The 20,133-nt window shown below is 40.1% G+C and overlaps 1 protein-coding gene across 1 annotated transcript in view; it reads right to left on the bottom strand.

The window, feature by feature from the left end:
- SNX24 (sorting nexin 24) overlaps window positions 1–20,133 on the bottom strand; it is a 162,302-nt gene that overhangs the window by 46,541 nt on the left and 95,628 nt on the right. The window contains exon 3 of the mRNA XM_082652187.1: window positions 15,379–15,483. Within this exon, the coding sequence (XP_082508313.1) occupies window positions 15,379–15,483 (105 nt within the window). The remainder of the gene's footprint in view (window positions 1–15,378; window positions 15,484–20,133) is intronic.

The raw sequence follows: 20,133 nt of genomic DNA, 5'->3' as shown, positions 1-20,133 counted from the left end.
GCCTTCTGGCGGTCAAAAAAAACCCCTCAGCTATGAAGTCTCAGTAGACAATGCTCCTAGGTAACCAGCAAAGCAAAAAACAAACACACAAACAAACAAAAGACCCAAAAAAATCTCCACAAAACTCTATGTGTAAATTCAGTTAAGTCCTGGTCAGTAAAAAAGAAAAAAAAAAAAACCCCAAAGATAAAGATACTCAGCCAAAAATACAAAAACCAAAAAAACAAACCAAAAAACCCCACAAAAAATTTAAAAACTACACACATATACTATGAAGAAACAAAGCACAATGAGCAAGAACCAGCAGAAACAGCAGTGAACTTAGACCTATGAAGATATCAGTTATTACATTATCAGACTCAAAAAAATCCTCAAAAATATTAATTAAAAATATCTACAAAAAATACACCTAGATACAGAATAACTATAGTAATAAAGTTCTACAGTGAAATGAAATAACACCAAAGATAAAAAGAAGATTCTAAATGAATCAGAGAAAAGTGACAGATTACTTTCAAAAGGCAGAGAGGTAGTTCTAACTATGAATAAGAATTGTTTTACCATACAATACTTTGCATAAAGAACCTGGACGACCTCATTTCACTAAAACAACGTGAACAGTATTCTTTCACTTATCCTGATGTTTCTGTACCAAGATTTATTTGACAAATGCTTTACTTTACTTGACAAAAGGGTATACAAAAATGACTAGAAGGAAACAGATAATACAGAAATTCTTTATAATTTTATTGATTTAGTCATTCTAGTTGGTATTTGTAAATCTAAAAATGAAAATATTTTGCAATTATGTAGCAAAGATATTAGCCACTGTCTCCTCAACAAAACTATTAACCATTCAGGTTTTGGACTTTAACAATGCATGTCCAAAGAAAAGAACCAGAAACAATGATACACTAGAACCTATTAGAGATGAATCTAAAATCTGGAATCAGTATCTACAAGATGGTTTATGTTTCATGTTCATGCATAGAAGCTGATGAGCAGTTAGGTGTAGTGTCAAAGGATGCTGCCCTTTAAAAATCAGGAAAATATGGGCTAAGAATTTGGATTTGCTATGTTGAAATTCTGATAAAAATTCTAATGAAGTTGTCTTTCTTTTAATATGAATTGCTGTAAACTATTCATAAAATATCTTATAATCAGATAAAACTAAATATGGTCCATTGAATTCAGATGATAGGTGGTGATGACCATTTTTCCTGAGAAAATGAGAGTTAATGTGTCTAAAGAGATAAAATAGAGGTTTGAAAATATGAGCAAAAATAGAAGGACTATTAAAAGAAAAAACCCTAAAACCCAGTCAGATTAGGAAAAAAATAAAGCAAACAGAACTCACAGAAACAAAAAACCATAATATTAAAAAAAACCCAAAAAAACCCAAAACCATAATATTAAATTCAAAAATCAATGGATGGGGCTTCCCTGGTGGCGCAGTGGTTGAGAGTCTGCCTGCCGATGCAGGGGACATGGGTTCGTGACCCGGTCCGGGAAGATCCCACATGCCGCGGAGCGGCTGGGCCCGTGAGCCATGGCCGCTGAGCCTGCGCGTCCGGAGCCTGTGCTCCGCAACGGGAGAGCCCACAACAGTGAGAGGCCCGCGTAACGCAAAAAAAAAAAAAAAAAAAAAAAAAATCAATGGATGGACTTCTACTTCCAATAAGGTGGAGTGGATATACTTTTCCCCATTCTTCCTGCTAAGTATTGGGTTGGCCAAAAAGTTCGTTCGGGTTTTTCTGTGACATCTTTTTGGCCAACCCAATATAATTAAACCACTGGACATTGTATATAAAACAAACATAAAAAGATTATGAAAGGTTGAAGGAAGAAAGGAGACCTTCCAGGACTGAGGAATGACACAGTGGTGAGCTTTATCTTTCCTGGGTTTTCATTTTGCCTCATGTATCTTGACTTGGAGAAGCAAAAGCTAACAACCAGGAAATACCAACAGATGCAGACAAATAAGGCCCCAATAAAATCATGTTTCCTTTAGCAAAAGGACCATAAAAGAGATAGCCTAGCAAGAAAGAAGACGCTCCAACCCTAAACCACTCTATTCCAGCCAAACACCACAGGAGAAACTGTGGCCCACCTCTACTCATGCCAGCAAAGTCCTGTGGGAAGCCTAGACTTCAACCCTTCTGAGGCTGGTAATGAAGAACCCAGCACTGGTGTGGTGTCAGAGAAAGCCAAGAAAGCAGCCAGAACTTTCATCCCCACCTGCCAGTAATGTGCCCCCACCTACAGGGTCAGTGGAGACCATGTGGGGAGCTGGAACTCCCATCCTTACAGCAGTAATGAGTAGCACCCCTCCCAACCCAGCTGTCAGTGATGTTAGGTAGGGAACCTGGTCTTCCATCTTCACATGGTTGAAACAAGGTGGAATCCCCTGCCTTGACTGAGCAGTTTCAGAGAAAGCCAGCTAAAACAGAAGGTTTAAATAAGATCCAGAGTCTCATAACATAATACAAAAATGTCTAGAATTCAATCAAAATCATTCATCGTATCAAAAATCTGGAAGATCTCAAACTGAATGAAAAAGTCAATCATGCCAATATTGAGATGACAGAGATATGTTAAAATTATCTGATAATGGTTTTAAGGCAGCCATGATAAAAATGTTTCAAGAGTAATCACAAACATATTTGAAACAAAAGGAAAAAATAGAAAAATTCAACAAAGAAATAAAAAGTCTCAGTTCCCTGGTGGTCTAGTGGTTAGGATTTGTCACTTTCACTGCCATGGCTTGGGTTCAATTCCTGGTCAGGGAACTGAGAGCCCACAAGCTGTGTGGTGTGGCCAAAAAAAAAGAAAAGAAAAGAAATATAAAGTCTCAGCAAAAAATAAAAGCTACAAAGAATCAAATGAGGATTTCAGAACTGAAAAATACAGTACCATAAAGAAAAGGCTCAGTAAAAGCATTCAGTGCCAGAATGGAAGGAACAGAGGAGAATCAGTGAACTGGAAGATAGAACAACAGAAATTATCTAATCTGACCAATGGAGAGAAACAGTAAAAATAAATTAAAAAGGGCTTAGGCCCTTGTGAAACTATAATAAAAAATCTAACATTTCCATTATTGGAGTACTGGAAGGAAAGGAGAAAGAGGAAGGGGCTGAAAAAAATACCCAAAGAAATAATGGCTAAAAACTTCCAAATGTAGCAAAAGAGATAAACCTACTGATTCAAGAAGTTGGGAGAACTCCAAACAGGAAAAACTTAAAAGAAACTCAAACCAAGACACATCATAATTAAACTTCTGAAAACCAATAACAAAGATAAAATCTTGAAAACTGGAATTTTATTTTTATTTTTCAAGCACAAAATCTTTCCATATTTCTTCCTTCCTTTAACTAACATTTATGGAGTAACTATTCTGTGCCCAGAGCTGTTTAAATGCATGGACAGTATTTGAACAATAATACTGTTTCAGTAAACAAAATAAACAAAATACCTTGCCTTCACCATGCCAGAGGTTGAGGTAGGCACAGACTATGAAAACAGCCAGTTTAAAACAACATCTTACATATAGAGGAAAAACAATTAATACGACAGTAGATTTTTTATCAGAAACCACAGGAGCCAAAATGAAGTGTCACAATATTTTCCAAGTGCTGAAAAAAAACTGAACTGTCAACCCAGAATCTTACATCCAGGGTGATCAGACTTAAAACATTCTAAGGTCCTCGTAATGTTCAGGAGGAAACTAAAGATTATTATCTTTAGTAACCATGAAAAGAACAGATACATACTAACAAGGGGGAAAATGGAAAGAGAAAAAGGGGAAAAAAAATCTGCCACCAATCCAAAAGCAGGCAAGGAAAGAAACAATTCAGAAAAAAAGGGACTAATAAAAAAGCATGGAGAGGAAGGAGTCAAGATGGCAGTGTGCAAAGACTCAGAGTTCATGTCTCCCCACAACTAGGGCGCCTGCAGGACGCTGGGGGGGGACCTTAATGCCCAAGGAGACAGAAGGAAACCCCAAGTGAAACAGTAGGATGTGGGGGGACTGAGGCAGGAGGAGAAGTGGAGGCCAGGACCAGCGCCCCTGAGGGGTGGCTGAGAGGCAGAAGGGGTTCCCATGCCTGGAGGGACCCTTGGGGGCTTGGATCAAGGGGAAGCACACCCAGCGTATCCCCTGCCCAATCGGCCAGGGAAGTCTGCCTGGCTCTTGGGCTGGGTCCTATGCTCTCAGAGGCCCCCTCTGGGCCATGTTGGTCCTGGGGGCATAGGAAGGAGGCTGGGGTAAAAGCAGATAGGCAGGCGGGAGGGGCCCTCCAGGACTGAGGAGCAGGAGAGGAGTGGAGGGTGTTTGACCTGCCCACTTGAGCCCAGGAAGCCTGCTGGGCTCCCAGGTGGGGTCTCCCACCCTCTGAGACCAGAGGCGGGAGGCATACCTGGGCCCCTTCTGTTCCTTTGAGCCTAAGCCCCACCCCCACACCCCCCAGGGCCTTTTCCAGCCCTGTGGGTCCTAAGCATAGGCTCTGCACGCCCACCCAAACCCTGCCCCTGCTTAGGCCCCGTGTGGCTTGTGGGAACTTGGTCACGAGCTGGGAGTTGGGTCAAAGCTCCTCAGGTGGGAGCTCTGAGTCCGAACCACTGGACTAACAGAGAACCTCAGACCCCAGGGAATATCTATCAGAGTGAGGGCTCCTGGAGGTCCTCATCTCAGCACCAAGAGCCAGCTCTACCCAACAGCCTACAAACTCCAGTGTTGGAAGCCTCAGGCTAGACAACCAGTAAGACAGGAACACAATCCCACTCATCAAAAAAAAAAAAAAGATACGGCAAAAAAATACATCACAGATAAAGGAGCAAGGTAAAAACCTACAAGACCAAATAAATGAAGAGGAAACAGGCAATCTACTTGAAAAAGAATTCAGAGTAATGATAGTAAAGATGATCCAGAATCTCAGAAATAGAATGGAGGCATGGACTGAGAAAATACAATAAATGTTTAACAAAGATCTAGAAGAACTAAAAAACAAACAAACAGAGATGAACAACACAATAACTGAAATGAAAAATACACTAGAAGGAATCAATAACAGGATAACTGAGGCAGAAGAACGAATAAGTGAGCTGGAAAACAAAATGGTGGAAATACTTGCCAAGGAGTAGAATAAAGAAAAAAGAATGAAAAGAATTGAAGACAATCTCAGAGATATCTGGGACAACAGTAAATGTAGCAACATTCGAATTATAGGGGTCCCAGAAGAAGAAGAGAAAAAGAAAGGGTCTGAAAAAATATTTAAATAGATTATAGTTGAAAACTTCCCTAACATGGGAAAGGAAATAGTCACCCAAGTCCAGGAAGCACCGAGTCCATATAAGATAAACCCTAGGAAAAACACACCAGACACATATTAATCAAACTAATAAAAATTAAATTCAAAGAAAAAACTATTAAAAGCAGCAAGGGAAAAACCAAAAATAACATACAAAGGAATCCCCATAAGGTTATCAGACGATTTTTCAGCAGAAACTCTGCAGGCCAGAAGGGAGTGGCAGGATATACTTAAAGTGATGAAAGGGAAAAACCTACAACCAAGATTACTCTACCCAGCAAGGATCTCATTCAGATTCGACAGAGAAATCAAAGGCTTTTCAGACAAGCAAAAGGTAAGAGAATTCAGCACCACTGAACCAGTTTTACAACAAATGCTAAAGAAACTTCTCTAGGCAGGAAACACAAGAGAAAAAAAAGACGCACAAAAACAAACCCAAAACAATTAAGAAAATGGTAATAGGAACATATATATCAATAAGAACCTTGAATGTAAATGGATTAAATGCCCCAACCAAAAGACACAGACTGGCTGAATGGATATAAACACAAGACTCATATATATGCTGTCTACAAGAGACCCATTTCAGACCTAGGGACACATACAGACTGAAAGTGAGGGGATGGAAAAAGATATTCCATGCAAATGGAAATCAAAAGAAAGCTGGAGTAGCAATACTTGTATCAGATAAAATAGACTTTAAAATAAAGACTGTTATAAATGTTTATGCACCCAACAGAGGAGCACCTCAATACATGAGGCAAATGCTAACAACCATGAAAGGGGAAATCGACAGTAACACAATAATAGCAGGGGACTTTAACACCCCACTTACACCAATGGACAGATCATCCAAACAGAAAATAAATAAAGAAACACAAACTTTAAATGACACAATAGACCAGAGGGATTTAATTGATATTTATAGAACATTCCACTCAAAAGTGGCAGAATACACTTTCTTCTCAAGTGCACATGGAACATTCTCCAGGACAGATCACATCTTGGGTCACAAATCAAGCCTCGGAAAATTTAAGAAAATTGAAATTGTATCAATCACCTTTTCTGACCACAACACTGTGAGACTGGAAATCAATTACAGGAAAAAAACTGTAAAAAACACAAACACATGGAGGCTAAACAGTGCACTAAAAAATAAGCAAGAGATCACTGAAAAAAACAAAGAAGAAATAAAAAAATACATAGAAACAAATGACAATGAAAACAGGATGACCCAAAACCTATGGGACACAGCAAAAGCAGTTCTAAGAGGGAAGTTTACAGCAATTCAGTCTCACCTCAAGAAACAAGAAAAACCTCAAATAAACAATCTAACCCTACACCTAAAGCAACTAGAGAAAGAAGAACAAAGAAAACCCAAAGTCAGTAGAAGGAAAGAAATAATAAAGATCCAAGCAGAAATAAATGAAATAGAAATGAAAAAACAATAGCTAAGGTCAATAAAACTGAAAGCTGGGCTTCCCTGGTGGCGCAGTGGTTGAGAGTCCACCTGCCGATTCAGGGGACACGAGTTCGTGTCCCGGTCTGGGAGGATCCCACATGCCGCAGAGCGGCTGGGCCCGTGAGCCATGGCCGCTGAGCCTGCGCGTCCGGAGCCTGTGCTCCGCAACGGGAAAGGCCACAACAGTGAGAGGCCCGCGTACCGTGAAAAAACAAAACAAAACAAAACAACCTGAAAGCTGGTTCTTTGAGAACATAAACAAAATTGATAAACCCTTAGAAAAAAGGGAGAGGACACAAATAAATAAAATTAGAAATGAAAAAGGAGAAATCACAACTGACACCACAGAAATACAAAGAATTATAAGAAACTATTAAAAACAACTATATGCCAATAAAATGGACAACCATGAAGAAAGGGACAAATTCTTGGAAAGGTACAGTTTTCTAAGACTGAACCAAGAAGAATTAGAAAATATAAACAGACCTATCCCAAGTAATGAAACTGAAACCATAATTAAATATCTTCCAACAAACAAAAGTCCAGGACCAGATGGCTTCACAGGTGAATTCTATCAAATATTTAGAGAAAAACTAACACCTATCCTTCTCAAGCTCTTCCAAAAAACAGCAGAGGGAGGAAGACTCCCAAATTCATTCCACGAAGGCACCATCACCCTGAAACCAAAACCAGAAAAAGGTATCACAAAAAAAGAAAATTATAGACCAATATCTCGGATGAACATAGATGCAAAAACCCTCAACAAAATACTAGCAAACAGATTCCAGAAACACATTAAAAGGATCATACACCATGATCAAGTGGGATTAATCCCAGGGATGCAAAGATTCTCCAATATACACAAATCAATGTGACACACAATATTAACAAATTAAGGAATAAAAACCATATGATCATCTCAATAGATACAGAAAAAGCTTTAGACAAAATTCAACACCCATTTATGATAAACTCTCTCCAGAAAATGGGCATAGAGGGAACCTACCTCAACATAATAAAGGCCATATATGACAAATCCACAGCAAACATCATACTCAATGGTGAAAAACTGAAAGCATTTCCACTAAGATCAGGAACAAGACAAGACACTCTCATCAGTCCTTTTCAACATAGTTTTGGAAGTCCTAGCCATGGCAATCAGAGATGAAAAAGAAATAAAAGGAATACAAATTGGAAAAGAAGAAGTAAAACTGTCACTGTTTGCAGATGACATGATACTATACACAGAAAATCCTAAAGATGCTACCATGAAACTACTAGAACTAATCAATGAATTTGGTAAGGTTTGCAGGATACAAAATTAATGCATAGAAATCTGTGGCATTCCTATACACTAACAACGAAAAATCAGAAAGAGAAATTAAGGAACCAATCCCATTTACCATTGCAACAAAAAGAATAAAATACTAGGAATAAACCTACCTAAGGAGGTGAAAGACTTGTACTCAGAAAACTATAAAACACTGATGAAAGAAATCAAAGATGACATAAATAGATGGAGAAATATACCATGTTCTTGGATTGGAAGAATCAATGTTGTGAAACTGATTATACTACCCAAAGCAATCTACAGATTCAATGCAATCCTTATCAAACTACCAATGGCATTCTTCACAGAATTAGAACAAAAAATTTTACAATTCATATGGAAACACAAAAGACCCCGAAGAGCCAAAGCAATTCTTGAGAAAGAAAAATGGAGCTGGAAGAATCAGGCTCCCTGACTTCAAACTATACTACAAAGCTACAGTAATCAAGACAGTATGGTACTGGCAGGAAAACAGAAATATAGATCAATGGTACAGGATAGAAAGCCCAGACATAAACGCATGCACATATGGTCACCTAATTTATGACAAAGGAGGCAAGAACATATGATGGAGAAAACACAGCCTCTTCAATAAGTGGTGCTGGGAAAACTGGACAGCTGCAAGTAAAAGAATGAAATTAGTACACTACCTAACAGCATACGTAAAAATAAACTCCAAGTGGATTAAAGACCTAAATGTAAGACCAGACACTATAAAATGCTTAGAGGAACAGATAGGAAAATACTCTTTGACATAAACCACAGCAAGATCTTTTTTGACCCACCTCTTAAGAGTAATGAAAATAAAAACAAAAATAAACAAATGGGACCTAATGAAACTTAAAAGCTTTTGCACAGCAAAGGAAACCATAAGCAAGATGAAAAGACAACCCTCAGCATGGGCAAAAATATTTGCAAATGAAACAACGGACAAAGGATTAATCTCCAAAATATATAAACAGCTCATGGAGCTCAATATAAAAAAAACAAACAACCCAATTAAAAAATGGGCGGAAGACCTAAATGGACATTTCACCAAAGAAGACATACAGATGGCCAAGAGGCACATGAAAAGATGCTCAGCATCACTGATTATTAGAGAACTGCATGTCAAAACTACAATGAGGTATTATTACCTCACATTGGTCAGAATGGCCATCATCAAAAAATCTAGAAACAATAAATGGTGGAAAGGGTGTGGTGAAAAGGGAACCCTCCTGCACTGTTGGTGGGAATGTAAATTGATACAACCACTGTGGATAACAGTATGGAGGTTCCTTAAAAACTAAAAATAGAACTACCATATGACCCAGCAATCCCACTACTGGGCATATACCTTGAGAAAACCACAATTCAAAAAGACACATGCACCACAATGTTAATTGCAGCACTATTTACAATAGCCAGGACATGGAGGCAACCTAAATGTCCATCGACAGATAAATGGATAAAGAAGATGTGGCACGTATATACAATGGAATATTACCCAGCCATAAAAATAAACGAAATTGAGTTATTTGTAATGAGGTGGATGGACCTAGAGACTGTCATACAGAATGAAGTAAGTCAGAAAGAGAAAAACAAATACCGTATGCTAATGCATATATATGGAATCTAAAAAAAAAAAAAAATGGTACTGATGAACCTAGTGGCAGGGCAGGAATAAAGACATAGATATAGAGAATGGACTTGAGGACACAGGGAGGGGGAAGGGTAAGCTGGGATGAAGTGAGAGAGTGGCATGGACATATATTCACTACCAAATGTAAAACAGATAGGGAGGGTGGGAGGGAGGCTCAAGAGGGAGGGAATGTGGGGATGTATGTATGCATGTGGCTGATTCACTTTGTTGTACAACAGAAACTAACACAGTATTGTGAAGCAATTATACTCCAATAAAGATCTATTAAAAACAAAACCAAAACATGGATGTTTGAACTAAGCCCAACTATATCAGTTATCATAAAAACATGTGGCAATTTTTAATATACCTTTCTTCTTATAGATTAAGCAGCCAAGTTATGATGTAAGAGATTTGCTTTAAAAACTTCATCTGATTTTATACAGTTCATTGTACTCAAGAATTCAAGAATACACATATTGCAAGCACACATGTTCAATTTTAACAGATGCTTCATGCACTACTGGAGAAGTTAAAAATACAATACTGTTAAATCCAGTGCAGACTTCTGACCAAACGGAACATTATACTGCATAGTATAATTTAAATAACGAATGAGGGGCAGGCTAGTCAGGTCAATAGGGTCTTCTGAAGACAGCACTCTGCATCTACTGTCTAACAAAACAGCTTAACTCCAGCTGTGGCAATGTTTTCTTTGAATGAACCTTTTTTTAGGGATTAATATTAGCTTCAATTATCTTTAGTCATGAGTTGCTATGAGCTACTTCTGTTCAGCTCCCAAAACTCACTGTACATTTAATTATTTTTCACTCCTTATGAAAAGGATGAAAACATAACTGTTTTTCCTAAGTTAGTGACATAAGATGTGGTTCCCTTTCTCAGAAAGATAAATTTCACATTATTTCAACAAACAGCACAAGTGATGTACACAAAATTTCCGTGAAGAATCTTTGTCTAAAAATTATAAGAGCTTGCCATTTAAAGCTACTACTGAAGAATGGCAAGGGACCTGACCATTAAACCAGCCTCAAATAAATAAATGAAGCCACAGCTAAACCTCAACCTTGCTGACCATTTGTTTTTTCTTTCTGTAAGATTGTGGGCTTCATCTCTGATGTACTGAAATGTTCAGGTTATGTCTGGCATCAGAGGGTTTCTTCACTCGTTGTGCTCTGTCCTTGTGGAATCTTGTCTGTGTAAAGTCCCATATCCTCCAGTTTGGGGAAATTTTCAAGTGATTTTTCTTTTGATTATTCTCTTCCCTACTTTTGTATTTTCCCCTCTTCTTTCTCTCTGGGCCTCCAGAATGAAAGAGGACATTAGACTTGAATTGGTCTTCTGTGTCTCTTGTCTTCTGTTGCAACTTTTGTCTCTGTACTCTACGGAACAGTTTCCCAACTAGAGGGAGCAACTCCCAGATGTTTTCAATTGGAGAAAACAATTAATTCTAAGAATTCTCATGTGCTCTCCGATTGTTCCTTTTTCATAGTATCCTAGTGTCATCTTTTGGAGGTAATACCTTTGAGAAGTTCTCTAGATATATTACATCAATTTGTAAGATATATGTTGTGTTCTGAATTATCTCCTTCCTGAAGAGTCAGTGCTTTCATTCATCTTGGTCTTTTTCTTCAATGCCTGGTGATCCCTGGTTATCAGATCTCACTGCAGAAAGCAGCTTCGGTGGGCTTCCTCTGCTAGTAGGCCAGTAGGAGCGCTCGTCACAGGCTTCCTTCTGAGTGTGGGAAAGACGTGGTGGGCTTTTCCTTGAGGTAAGGGGATGGGGACGGGGTTGCCAACTTGGGGGCCCTAATATCCACATCAGAAGCTTTAGCTTTCCTTGGCCATTCTGTTCAGTGTTATGTTGTATTGTTTTATTTTCAAGAAAATAGTCTTACAAATTTTTGGTGTGGTCATAAACATCAGTATGTATTCTGTACAGAATAAGTGGCCTGAGCACCCGTCCCATGTGTACACCTTGAATGACCCACGTGTGTTCAGTTTCACTGCTCACCTCGGCCTCACCTGCCAGCTCTAGGTCCAGAAGCTGCGTCTCCAGCACAGCTGTGGGCGGGCCATCTCCCGCACCCACCGCAGCTCTCATGGCTGAGCTTGGGCCCTGCTTTTTGCTTTGTTGCACCTATTCACATGCTCCCAGAACATTCCATCTTCCAGGAAACTGTTAAAATGTTTTCTTCCTTTGACGAGGCCCTCTTTTCCTTGCCCATCCACCACCTAACTGTTGGGGTTTATTCCTTTTTAAGTGTTTCTTTTTTAAAATGACTTCTTTTTTTTAATAAATTTATTTATTTTATTTATTTACTTTCGGCTGTGTCGGGTCTTTGTTGCTGTGCACGAGCTTTCTCTAGTTGTGGTGAGCGGGGGCTACTCTTCGTTGAGGCACACGGGCTCCTCATTACGGTGGCTTCTCTTGTTGTGGAGCATGGGCTCTAGGCACGTGGGCTCAGTAGTTGTGGCTCCTGGGCTCTAGAGTGCAGGCTTCAGTAGTTGTGACTCACGGGCTTAGTTGCTCCGCAGCATGTGGGATCCTCCCGGACCAGGGCTCGAACCCGTGTCTCCTGCATTGGCAGGTGGATTCTTAATCACTGCACCACCAGGGAAGTCCCTCCTTTTTAAGTTTTTATACTTTTGTTTCAGTGGGGTCTCAGGAAAGGTGGAAAGTCACTTCAAACCAGGAGATAAAACTATTATATAAACCATGTCTGATGGTCAAATCAGTTTGGGAAAACCAAATTAATTTATTCTTAAGATTTTTGTTTCTATGCAGATGACTTAACACAGAAAACAGATGTATACTCACAATTTTCAAAGGATTCTAAATATTCAAATCAAAGATTTAAAAAAAATCTATTGATCAAGGAAGTTGGGGATAGCCAATTAAATTGTGATGGTTTATGATTATATTTTCCTTTACTTTTATTATTATATCCTTAAGAAAAACTCTACCTCAAGGCTGAAAGTTTTCTCCTGATTTAAAAAATCTACAATGCATAACAAAAAGAGCCTATACTGGGAGTTAAGAAACTAAAATTCCAGTCCCATCTCTTTAACTAATGTACTTAGGAAGTGAGGCAAATTTCTTAATTCCACCGGACTTGTTTCTCCAACTCTAAAATAAAAGAGCGGTGTGGGCTAACTTAGGAAATGTGTGTTGAATCCATCCATGGTCTAGCGTGTACTAGTTGCTTCTTGAACAAAAGGAAGAGTTTTCTCTGGCCCTTCCGAGAGCTAATCTGCCTGTTTTATGGGTGGTAAACTGAGACCAGAGGGATGATCATGAACTTAATTGAAGGGCAGGAGACAAGCTGGACTAGATAAGGTCTAAGTTCCCTGTGAGCTTAAGATGCTATGGCTTGAGGGTATTAATACTTTCTTAGGTTTACGGGCCTGAACAGGGCCATCCTATGTACCTCAAGCTGAGATGCATTCGCTGCACGATAGTGCCTGCTGAGAAGTGCTAGTGGCACTTAAACTCAGGGGTTCAGACTGGTGCTGAGGGTGAGTGGGATTCTAACTGGAGTTACAAAGGTGAGTAGAAGGAACAGTGATAACTGTCTTACTTCCAAAGAGACTTAAACACCAAACGCTATCAAGAAATGACACCTAAGCCAGGGTTTTCATTTCACTGGCGGTCGATCAAGCATCCACACTCATCTTTGTAACTTCCATTTGGCTCCCAGGGCATGCAAATAGAATCAGGGGGAAGAGGGGGAAGAGGGAGAAGAGGGAGAAGAGAAAAAGTGCCCCTGAACTCCTTCAGGACTTAACTGACAACAAACTGAATATTAAACGCACAAGAGCAAACAAGCCCTCTCAGTCCTTCAACCACATCGTTCAAGCTCTGTTTCTGAGAATAGAAAATTCTAAGCTCAATCTGAGTGTCACTGTAAACTCCTCTCTATGCCAGATGATTTTAACCACATATTTATATCCAAAGTACAAACAACTTAAAATGTTTACACTGAGTAGTAATGGGAGTCATGTGTCAAATACAATGGTAGGAAAAAGAGCAAAGCTTTCTTCAGAACTAAAGCTTGAAGATATACAATATCTGTGGAAAATCTGGCTTACAAATTAGAACGCATTGTTTACCTATTCCATTTAATTATAGAGAACGTGCATTTTTACCCTTTGCATACAACATCTAATGTCTCGTTTTTTGGTTTGGTTTTGCTGTGCAGTGCAGCCCGAGGCTCTGGAAGTCTCATAGCTCCATATACAGAGTCTCAAGGCACATGGCCACACAGTTTCCTGTCTTTTGTGGCCTCCACTTCCTTTAATCTCTCACTGCCAGGGAGAGGCAGTGAAGGATCCATCCACCACGTCCCAAAGCAGAAGAACAAAGGCAGTGAAGAGAGCCCTCCTCTGTGGTTCAGAGAGCCTCCACGTGTCAGCTTTCCTATTTGAATACTGTAAAGACCAAGAAAACTGCAGGAGACCAGGGATGGACTCTTGGCATCTTTCTACTGGGACAGAGTCCTGTGAACTGATCGCTAAGTACAAGCCTGTGGTGACACCTTCTCCTCAGCTTCTAGTTACTAGTCATTCAGGCAAGACCAACCAGAAAAGCTCTGTAGAGGACACAGCATATGGCTTCACACAGTCCACAGTTGCCCGCCCAAATAAAATCCACCAAGGGTTAATCCTTAAGGGGGTGATGAAGATAGCAATGGATGAACACAGTCATGGCTGCCGACTTCTCTGATGCAACATGTCTTAGATAGATCATCGCGGTAAACTCAGAACTCCGAGGTGATGTCCAGCTCTTCATTCTTTGAGAGCCAAGATTCCCCACCCCTTCCCTCCTGGCCATGCTCACCTCAGTCAGTCTCATGCGTCAGCCCCTCAAGTGGACTCATGTGTCCTGGTGAACACAAGGCTCCCACAGCCCCCCAACCCTTCTCTCAGCACTTGCCTCACGCAGTACTCTTTGGATTAATGATGACTACACTGAATATTCACCTGAGGCCACTAGCCCTTTTTGTTTAAAACTCAGAGAAGCTGACACCACCTCACGCTTTCCTTTTGCTTTTTCTGTCACTTGGCAGACAGACTGCTTTGTCTTATCTTACTTTTAGGTAGTTCTGTTTGCTCCTCTTAGCTACAGAAAAGAGCATCCTCTGCATTCTTTTAAAAACATACATTTTAATTTTCAAAGAAGTTGGTACTTCAACAGAAGTAAGTTTTATATACTCATTCTCAATTTGATTCCATAGGTGTACTAGCCAGGCCCACTGAAAATGCAGTTTCTCTCATTATCTCCCCAACACCCAACACCTAAAGGCTGGGAATGCTATGAAGAAGCAGCAAATCTTGGAGGGGAAAACAAAAAACAGAATAATTTGTAGGGCTGAACAAAAAAACCAACAGATCCCTCTGCATCGGTTTTTACTTTTATACTAATTTTTCACTTTCCGAATCCATATAACCAATTTTAAATAGAACTTAACTAAAGCTAAAAGAACCAACCAACAACATATTTATAATTTTAAACTTTCTTATCACTCAGAATGTTTGGTTGCTTGATATATTCTGTATCTTACCCATAAGTTCTGAGAAAAAAATATTGAGATATATGACTCTTTAAGCTACATTAATTGAGGATCTAAACACATCTTACCTGTAAATACGTTTCCAAACCTTGTCGTCGTTGTTCCAAGACTTTTGGGACCCAGTTCCGAACATGTTTGGAAGGGATTTCTGGAGTTTTAATACATTTCTTAAGCTATAAAGACAGAAAAAAACATAGAAAATGTGTTTTAATTATAACGACATTATTTGAGGGAAAAGCCAATAAAAGGAAGTGAACCACTGCTATCTCCAATAAAAATATAGAGGAAAATATATATACGCTGAAATTTCATCAAAAATTCTTTCTTTAGCTGTCCTAAATGTTCAGGTTTCAGGACAAGAGTTCTGTGTTTTGGTAGTTGTTATTGTTATACATCATCTGGCATTTCAGATGGGAATTATTTTTCCTGAAGAATTAAGAGTTCAGTAAATGAACTATAAAGGAAGTATAGAAGTTTATAATTTCCAAAAACAATTAATACAACAAAATTTTAGTTGGAAGAAGTACTTTTCTATTTTTTATAAATTTATTTATTTACTTATTTTTGGCTACTTTGGGTCTTTTGTTGCTGGGCTTGGGCTTTCTCTTGTTGCAGCGAGTGGGGGCTACTCTCTGTTGTGGTGCCTGGGCTTCCCATTGCAGTGGCTTCCCTTGTTGCAGAGCACAGGCTCTAGGTGTGCAGGCTTCAGTAGTTGTGGCACGCAGGCTGTAGAGTGCAGGCTCAGTAGTTTTGTCACATGGGCTTAGTTGGGCATGTGGGATCTTCCCGGACCAGGGCTCAAACCCACGTCCCCTGCACTGGCAGGTGGATCCTCAACCACTGCGCCACCAGGGAAGCCCGAAGAAGTACTTTTCTGATGAAAAGTCTTTCTACATATTTTTCACATAAAAAAGGAAAACAGAATGCAATTGTTTATAACCATCATCCCTGGAAATGCCATATGAACTAGACCACATCGTATGGAGAGTTTCTTAAAAGTTCTATTAAAAAAAAGTTCTAAAAAGAAAAGACTGATCCTTCCAAAATTCCTAAGCATTAGGTCTAAATTTTGTTCATGAAAACTGAGTGACGGTTCTCAGCTAAGCCTTCCTGGGCAGCAGTCTTAAGGGACTATATAGATAAAGGAAAATTCTATCGGACGTTGAGTTAGAGCTGCCTGTCACAGGTGCATCCTATCACATCCGCATCCTAAATCTGTGAATATTACCTTACAGGGCCAAGTACTTTATATATCTGATTAAATTAAGTGTCTTACAAGGAGAGATTACCATAGATATCCAGGTGGGCTCAATGTAATGGTAAGGATCCTGATTTATCGGGAGGGAGGCACGAGGACCAGGGTCAGCGAGAGACTGGAAGATGCTACATGACTGGCTTAGGTGATGGAGGAAGGGTCATGAGCCCCGCTGACCTATGGAAGCCAGAAAAGGGAAAGGAATGGATTGTCTCCTCTAGCCCATTGATACCTTAACTTTAGCCCAGTGAAACTCAATTTGGATTTCTGACCTTGAGAGGTATAAGATAATAAACTTCTGTTGTTTTAAGCCACTAAGTTTATGCTAACTTGTTACAGTGGCAACACAGACGAAGCTAACACACTGCCTCTAAGATGGAAAGACTTTTAATGCTTTGAGTAAAAAGTTGGAAAACTCAACTGAGACTGCTCCTTTACTACACATGCAAAGAAATGGCATAATGACCTCTAAGAAAATGCACACAGCTAAACCCCAGCACCTAAAACTGTAATAAAAAAAGTTCTCATACATAAGCATATCTTCATTAACCATGTAAGCTGAAATTTGTTGTACACTATGCAAAAGGGGTCTTTGTGCATTTCAAAGATGAGCACTTGTCTCAAGACATTAGGCTAAGCCCATGCTTGCCTTCTCCCTCCATACCTGAAGCGCCACTAACAGAACACTGTGAAAGTATTAGCTGCAAGCCCAAATCTATCCTCCTTGTCTTCCTCACCAAACGCCTCAATTATTGGAAACAATACTGCATTCAGCTAAATTCAGCTTAAAAAGCTAAATTTCCCACACCCCCTTGCAGAGAGCGGAGGTCAAAGGTAATCAGAAATCACTGAGAAAAGCGTTCCATAAAATCTCTTTTAAAGTGGAACAGACTCAGCTAGCTGGCACCTTCTATACTACTCCCCTTTCACCCCTTCCTGCCTAGAATGCGACTATGATGGCTGGAGCGGCTGTGACCATTTGCCACCATGAGGAAACTCTTAGGATGGAAGACAGGTGTCCAGATGAGCAAGCAGAAAAAAGGACTTGGTGCCTGCACACTGCCTGGAGCTGCCACAACACCCCAGACTGCCCGCCTCCAGACTTGCTTTTTAAGGGGAAAAAAATAGCCCCCTTCCTCTTTTTTTAAGGTTACTGGTATTTGGACTTCCTGTTTCATATACCTGAATTCAGTCCTGGTAGATATTAGAAAAAGAAAAAGGCCTAAGGGAATAGGCCTCAGAACAACACAGAGAACAGGGCAGGGAGGAAGGGGCAATCACCAAGCAAGAGATTAACAGCTTTCTAAAAAGACGGAAAGCAGAAGCATGATCTAAAGAAAACACTGGAGCGGAGAAAGCCCCAGCCCAGACCTCCTCAGGAAGGGACTACAGAGGGTCTGGACATCAATCTTCTCAGCAGCCTGAGAGGCTCTGTGCTCAGGACTGGCATAAGAGGAGGAGGGAAAGGGAAGAGGGATCAGTCTGTGCCCCAGCCTGTGCCAAAGACCACAGAGATGACTAGCAGCCCAGTGTCATCCCTAAGCATGCACACCCTCCCCCAGTAAAAAAGGGTCAGTGTTCCTAAAGAAACTGAAGGAAGTGTTTGGGTTGAAGAAGGGTATTTGCCATTCTAGTCATTCTGGTTTTCATGGGGTCCCCAGCCTAATATCTGCCTCTCTACCCTCATTCCCTATAATGAAGCCCTTAAGTTGACACACCCTACAGAGGTACTAGACTTATGTACCCAAAGCAGAGGGACCAGTGACAAATACCCAGAATAACTGGATGGGCAGTCAAAGATCACTTTCATAGGTAAGCCAGCACTATGAAAGAGAAAGGACAAGAAAAACAAATGGAACAACTAATCCCAAAGGAAACAGAGAAATCAAATAACAGAAGAGATCTTTAATATCCGCAGGGAGATTTGAGAAGATATTGCTTCTATAAAACAAGAACAGGTTTTTAAAAAACCCAAGAACAGGTTGCTATGAAAAAGAAACCATCAGAGAAGAAGAAAGAGATGACAGAAATTAAAAAAACATGACAGAGAAATAAGTTAAAAGAGGTAGAATATAAAATGATGGAAGTCTCTCAAAGTGTAGAATAAACAAAATGAGAGAAAGGGTAGGTGAAGAGATAAAACACATATCGGATTAATCTAGGAGATTTAATATGAAAGTAATAAGCCTTTCATAAAGAATAGAAGACATTTTCAAAGAAAAGCAATTTTTATAGGACCTAATATATGTCTTCAGATTAAGGACCTATTGAGTACCAGCATAATGTATAAAAAAGGATCCACATTTACTGACATTTATCAGTTGAGATTTCAGAATATTGAGGACAGAGAGAAGACAGAGGGAAAAACATTAGTTGGCAAACAAAGGAAGCAGAACTGTATTGGCAACTGACTTGTCACCAGCAACAATGGATGCTAGAAGATCAATGCTCCAAAGATCCAATTTGACATGGATTTTTATAACCAGAATCTCATCAATTAAGTGTGAGAGAAAGTTTACCTCCTGTGCCTTCTTTTACCCAAATTTGAGCATGTAATTCCGGAAAACTGAGAAATTAAACCAACAAAGAGGAAAAATAGGATCAGGACTCATAGCTCTTCCCCATCAGCATGGGGAAGGGAAACCCAAGGGCAGCTGAACACAGCAGGCCTAGAGAACTATCAGTCTAGGTTAAAACAAAAACCTCCAGGAAGAAGGTAGATTCCATGTAGCAGAGAGTATGGAGAAGATGGATAAATTTAGGATTCGTTAAAGTACATTATTCTTTTGTCTGTCAGAAAAAATAAGCTCTAGGGTAAACAAAGCGCCCCTGAGGAAGGTCATGGAACAGAAGACACCAAGCTCCTCCTATGTGTTAGGGACACTCCTGCCTTCATGGGGCTGGCATACCGGGAAATGGACAAAAAAAACAGTAAACATGTTAATAAAACAGGGTGAGGGCAGAGAGTAACAGACGGGGGTGTGAGCTGGGGGGCAGCTGGGGAAATGACTGTGTGAGGTGAGAATGTCTCAGGAACCACCTGAATCATGCTGGGAGGGAGCCACGGTTAGGAGCTGGAGAAGGGCCACTGCAGCAGAGGCAGCAATGGAAAGGGAGGGCCGAGCCTGGTGTTCCAAACTCAGCAAGGAGGAGACGGTTCAGAGAGGTGCAGCATCAGACACTGCAGGGCCTTGCAGGCCGCAGAGGGAATTTGCTTATCATTTTACATGGGAAGCAAACTGAATGTCTTAAGCAAGGGAATGATCTGATAAAATTTTTACTTCAAAGAGCTCGTGCTAGATTCTATGAACAAGATGGACTGTAAGGGGGTGGAATCAAAGCAGGGAGACCAGTCAGCAGCTCCTGTAGGAGTCCAGGCAAAAGACGACGGTGACGTGGACTATGGTCGTGGCAGTGGAGGCGGGGAGAAGCAGAAGGCTGCAGAGTAGGTGAAAAGTGGAGGTGATAGAATGACCCCAAGACTTTGACTGTTTCAGGTCTTTGACCTCAGCTGGCAGCGCCCTGTTTATGAAAGGTGGTAGAATGCCAGGTTTAGACTAGGTGGCAG

The sequence above is a fragment of the Grampus griseus genome (genome assembly GCF_964374135.1).
Source record: "Grampus griseus genome assembly, chromosome: 3".
In the NCBI taxonomy this organism is placed as follows: Eukaryota; Metazoa; Chordata; class Mammalia; order Artiodactyla; family Delphinidae; genus Grampus; species Grampus griseus.
The sequence above is the reverse complement of the archived record's forward strand: the minus strand, read 5'-3'. Positions and strand labels throughout refer to the sequence as shown.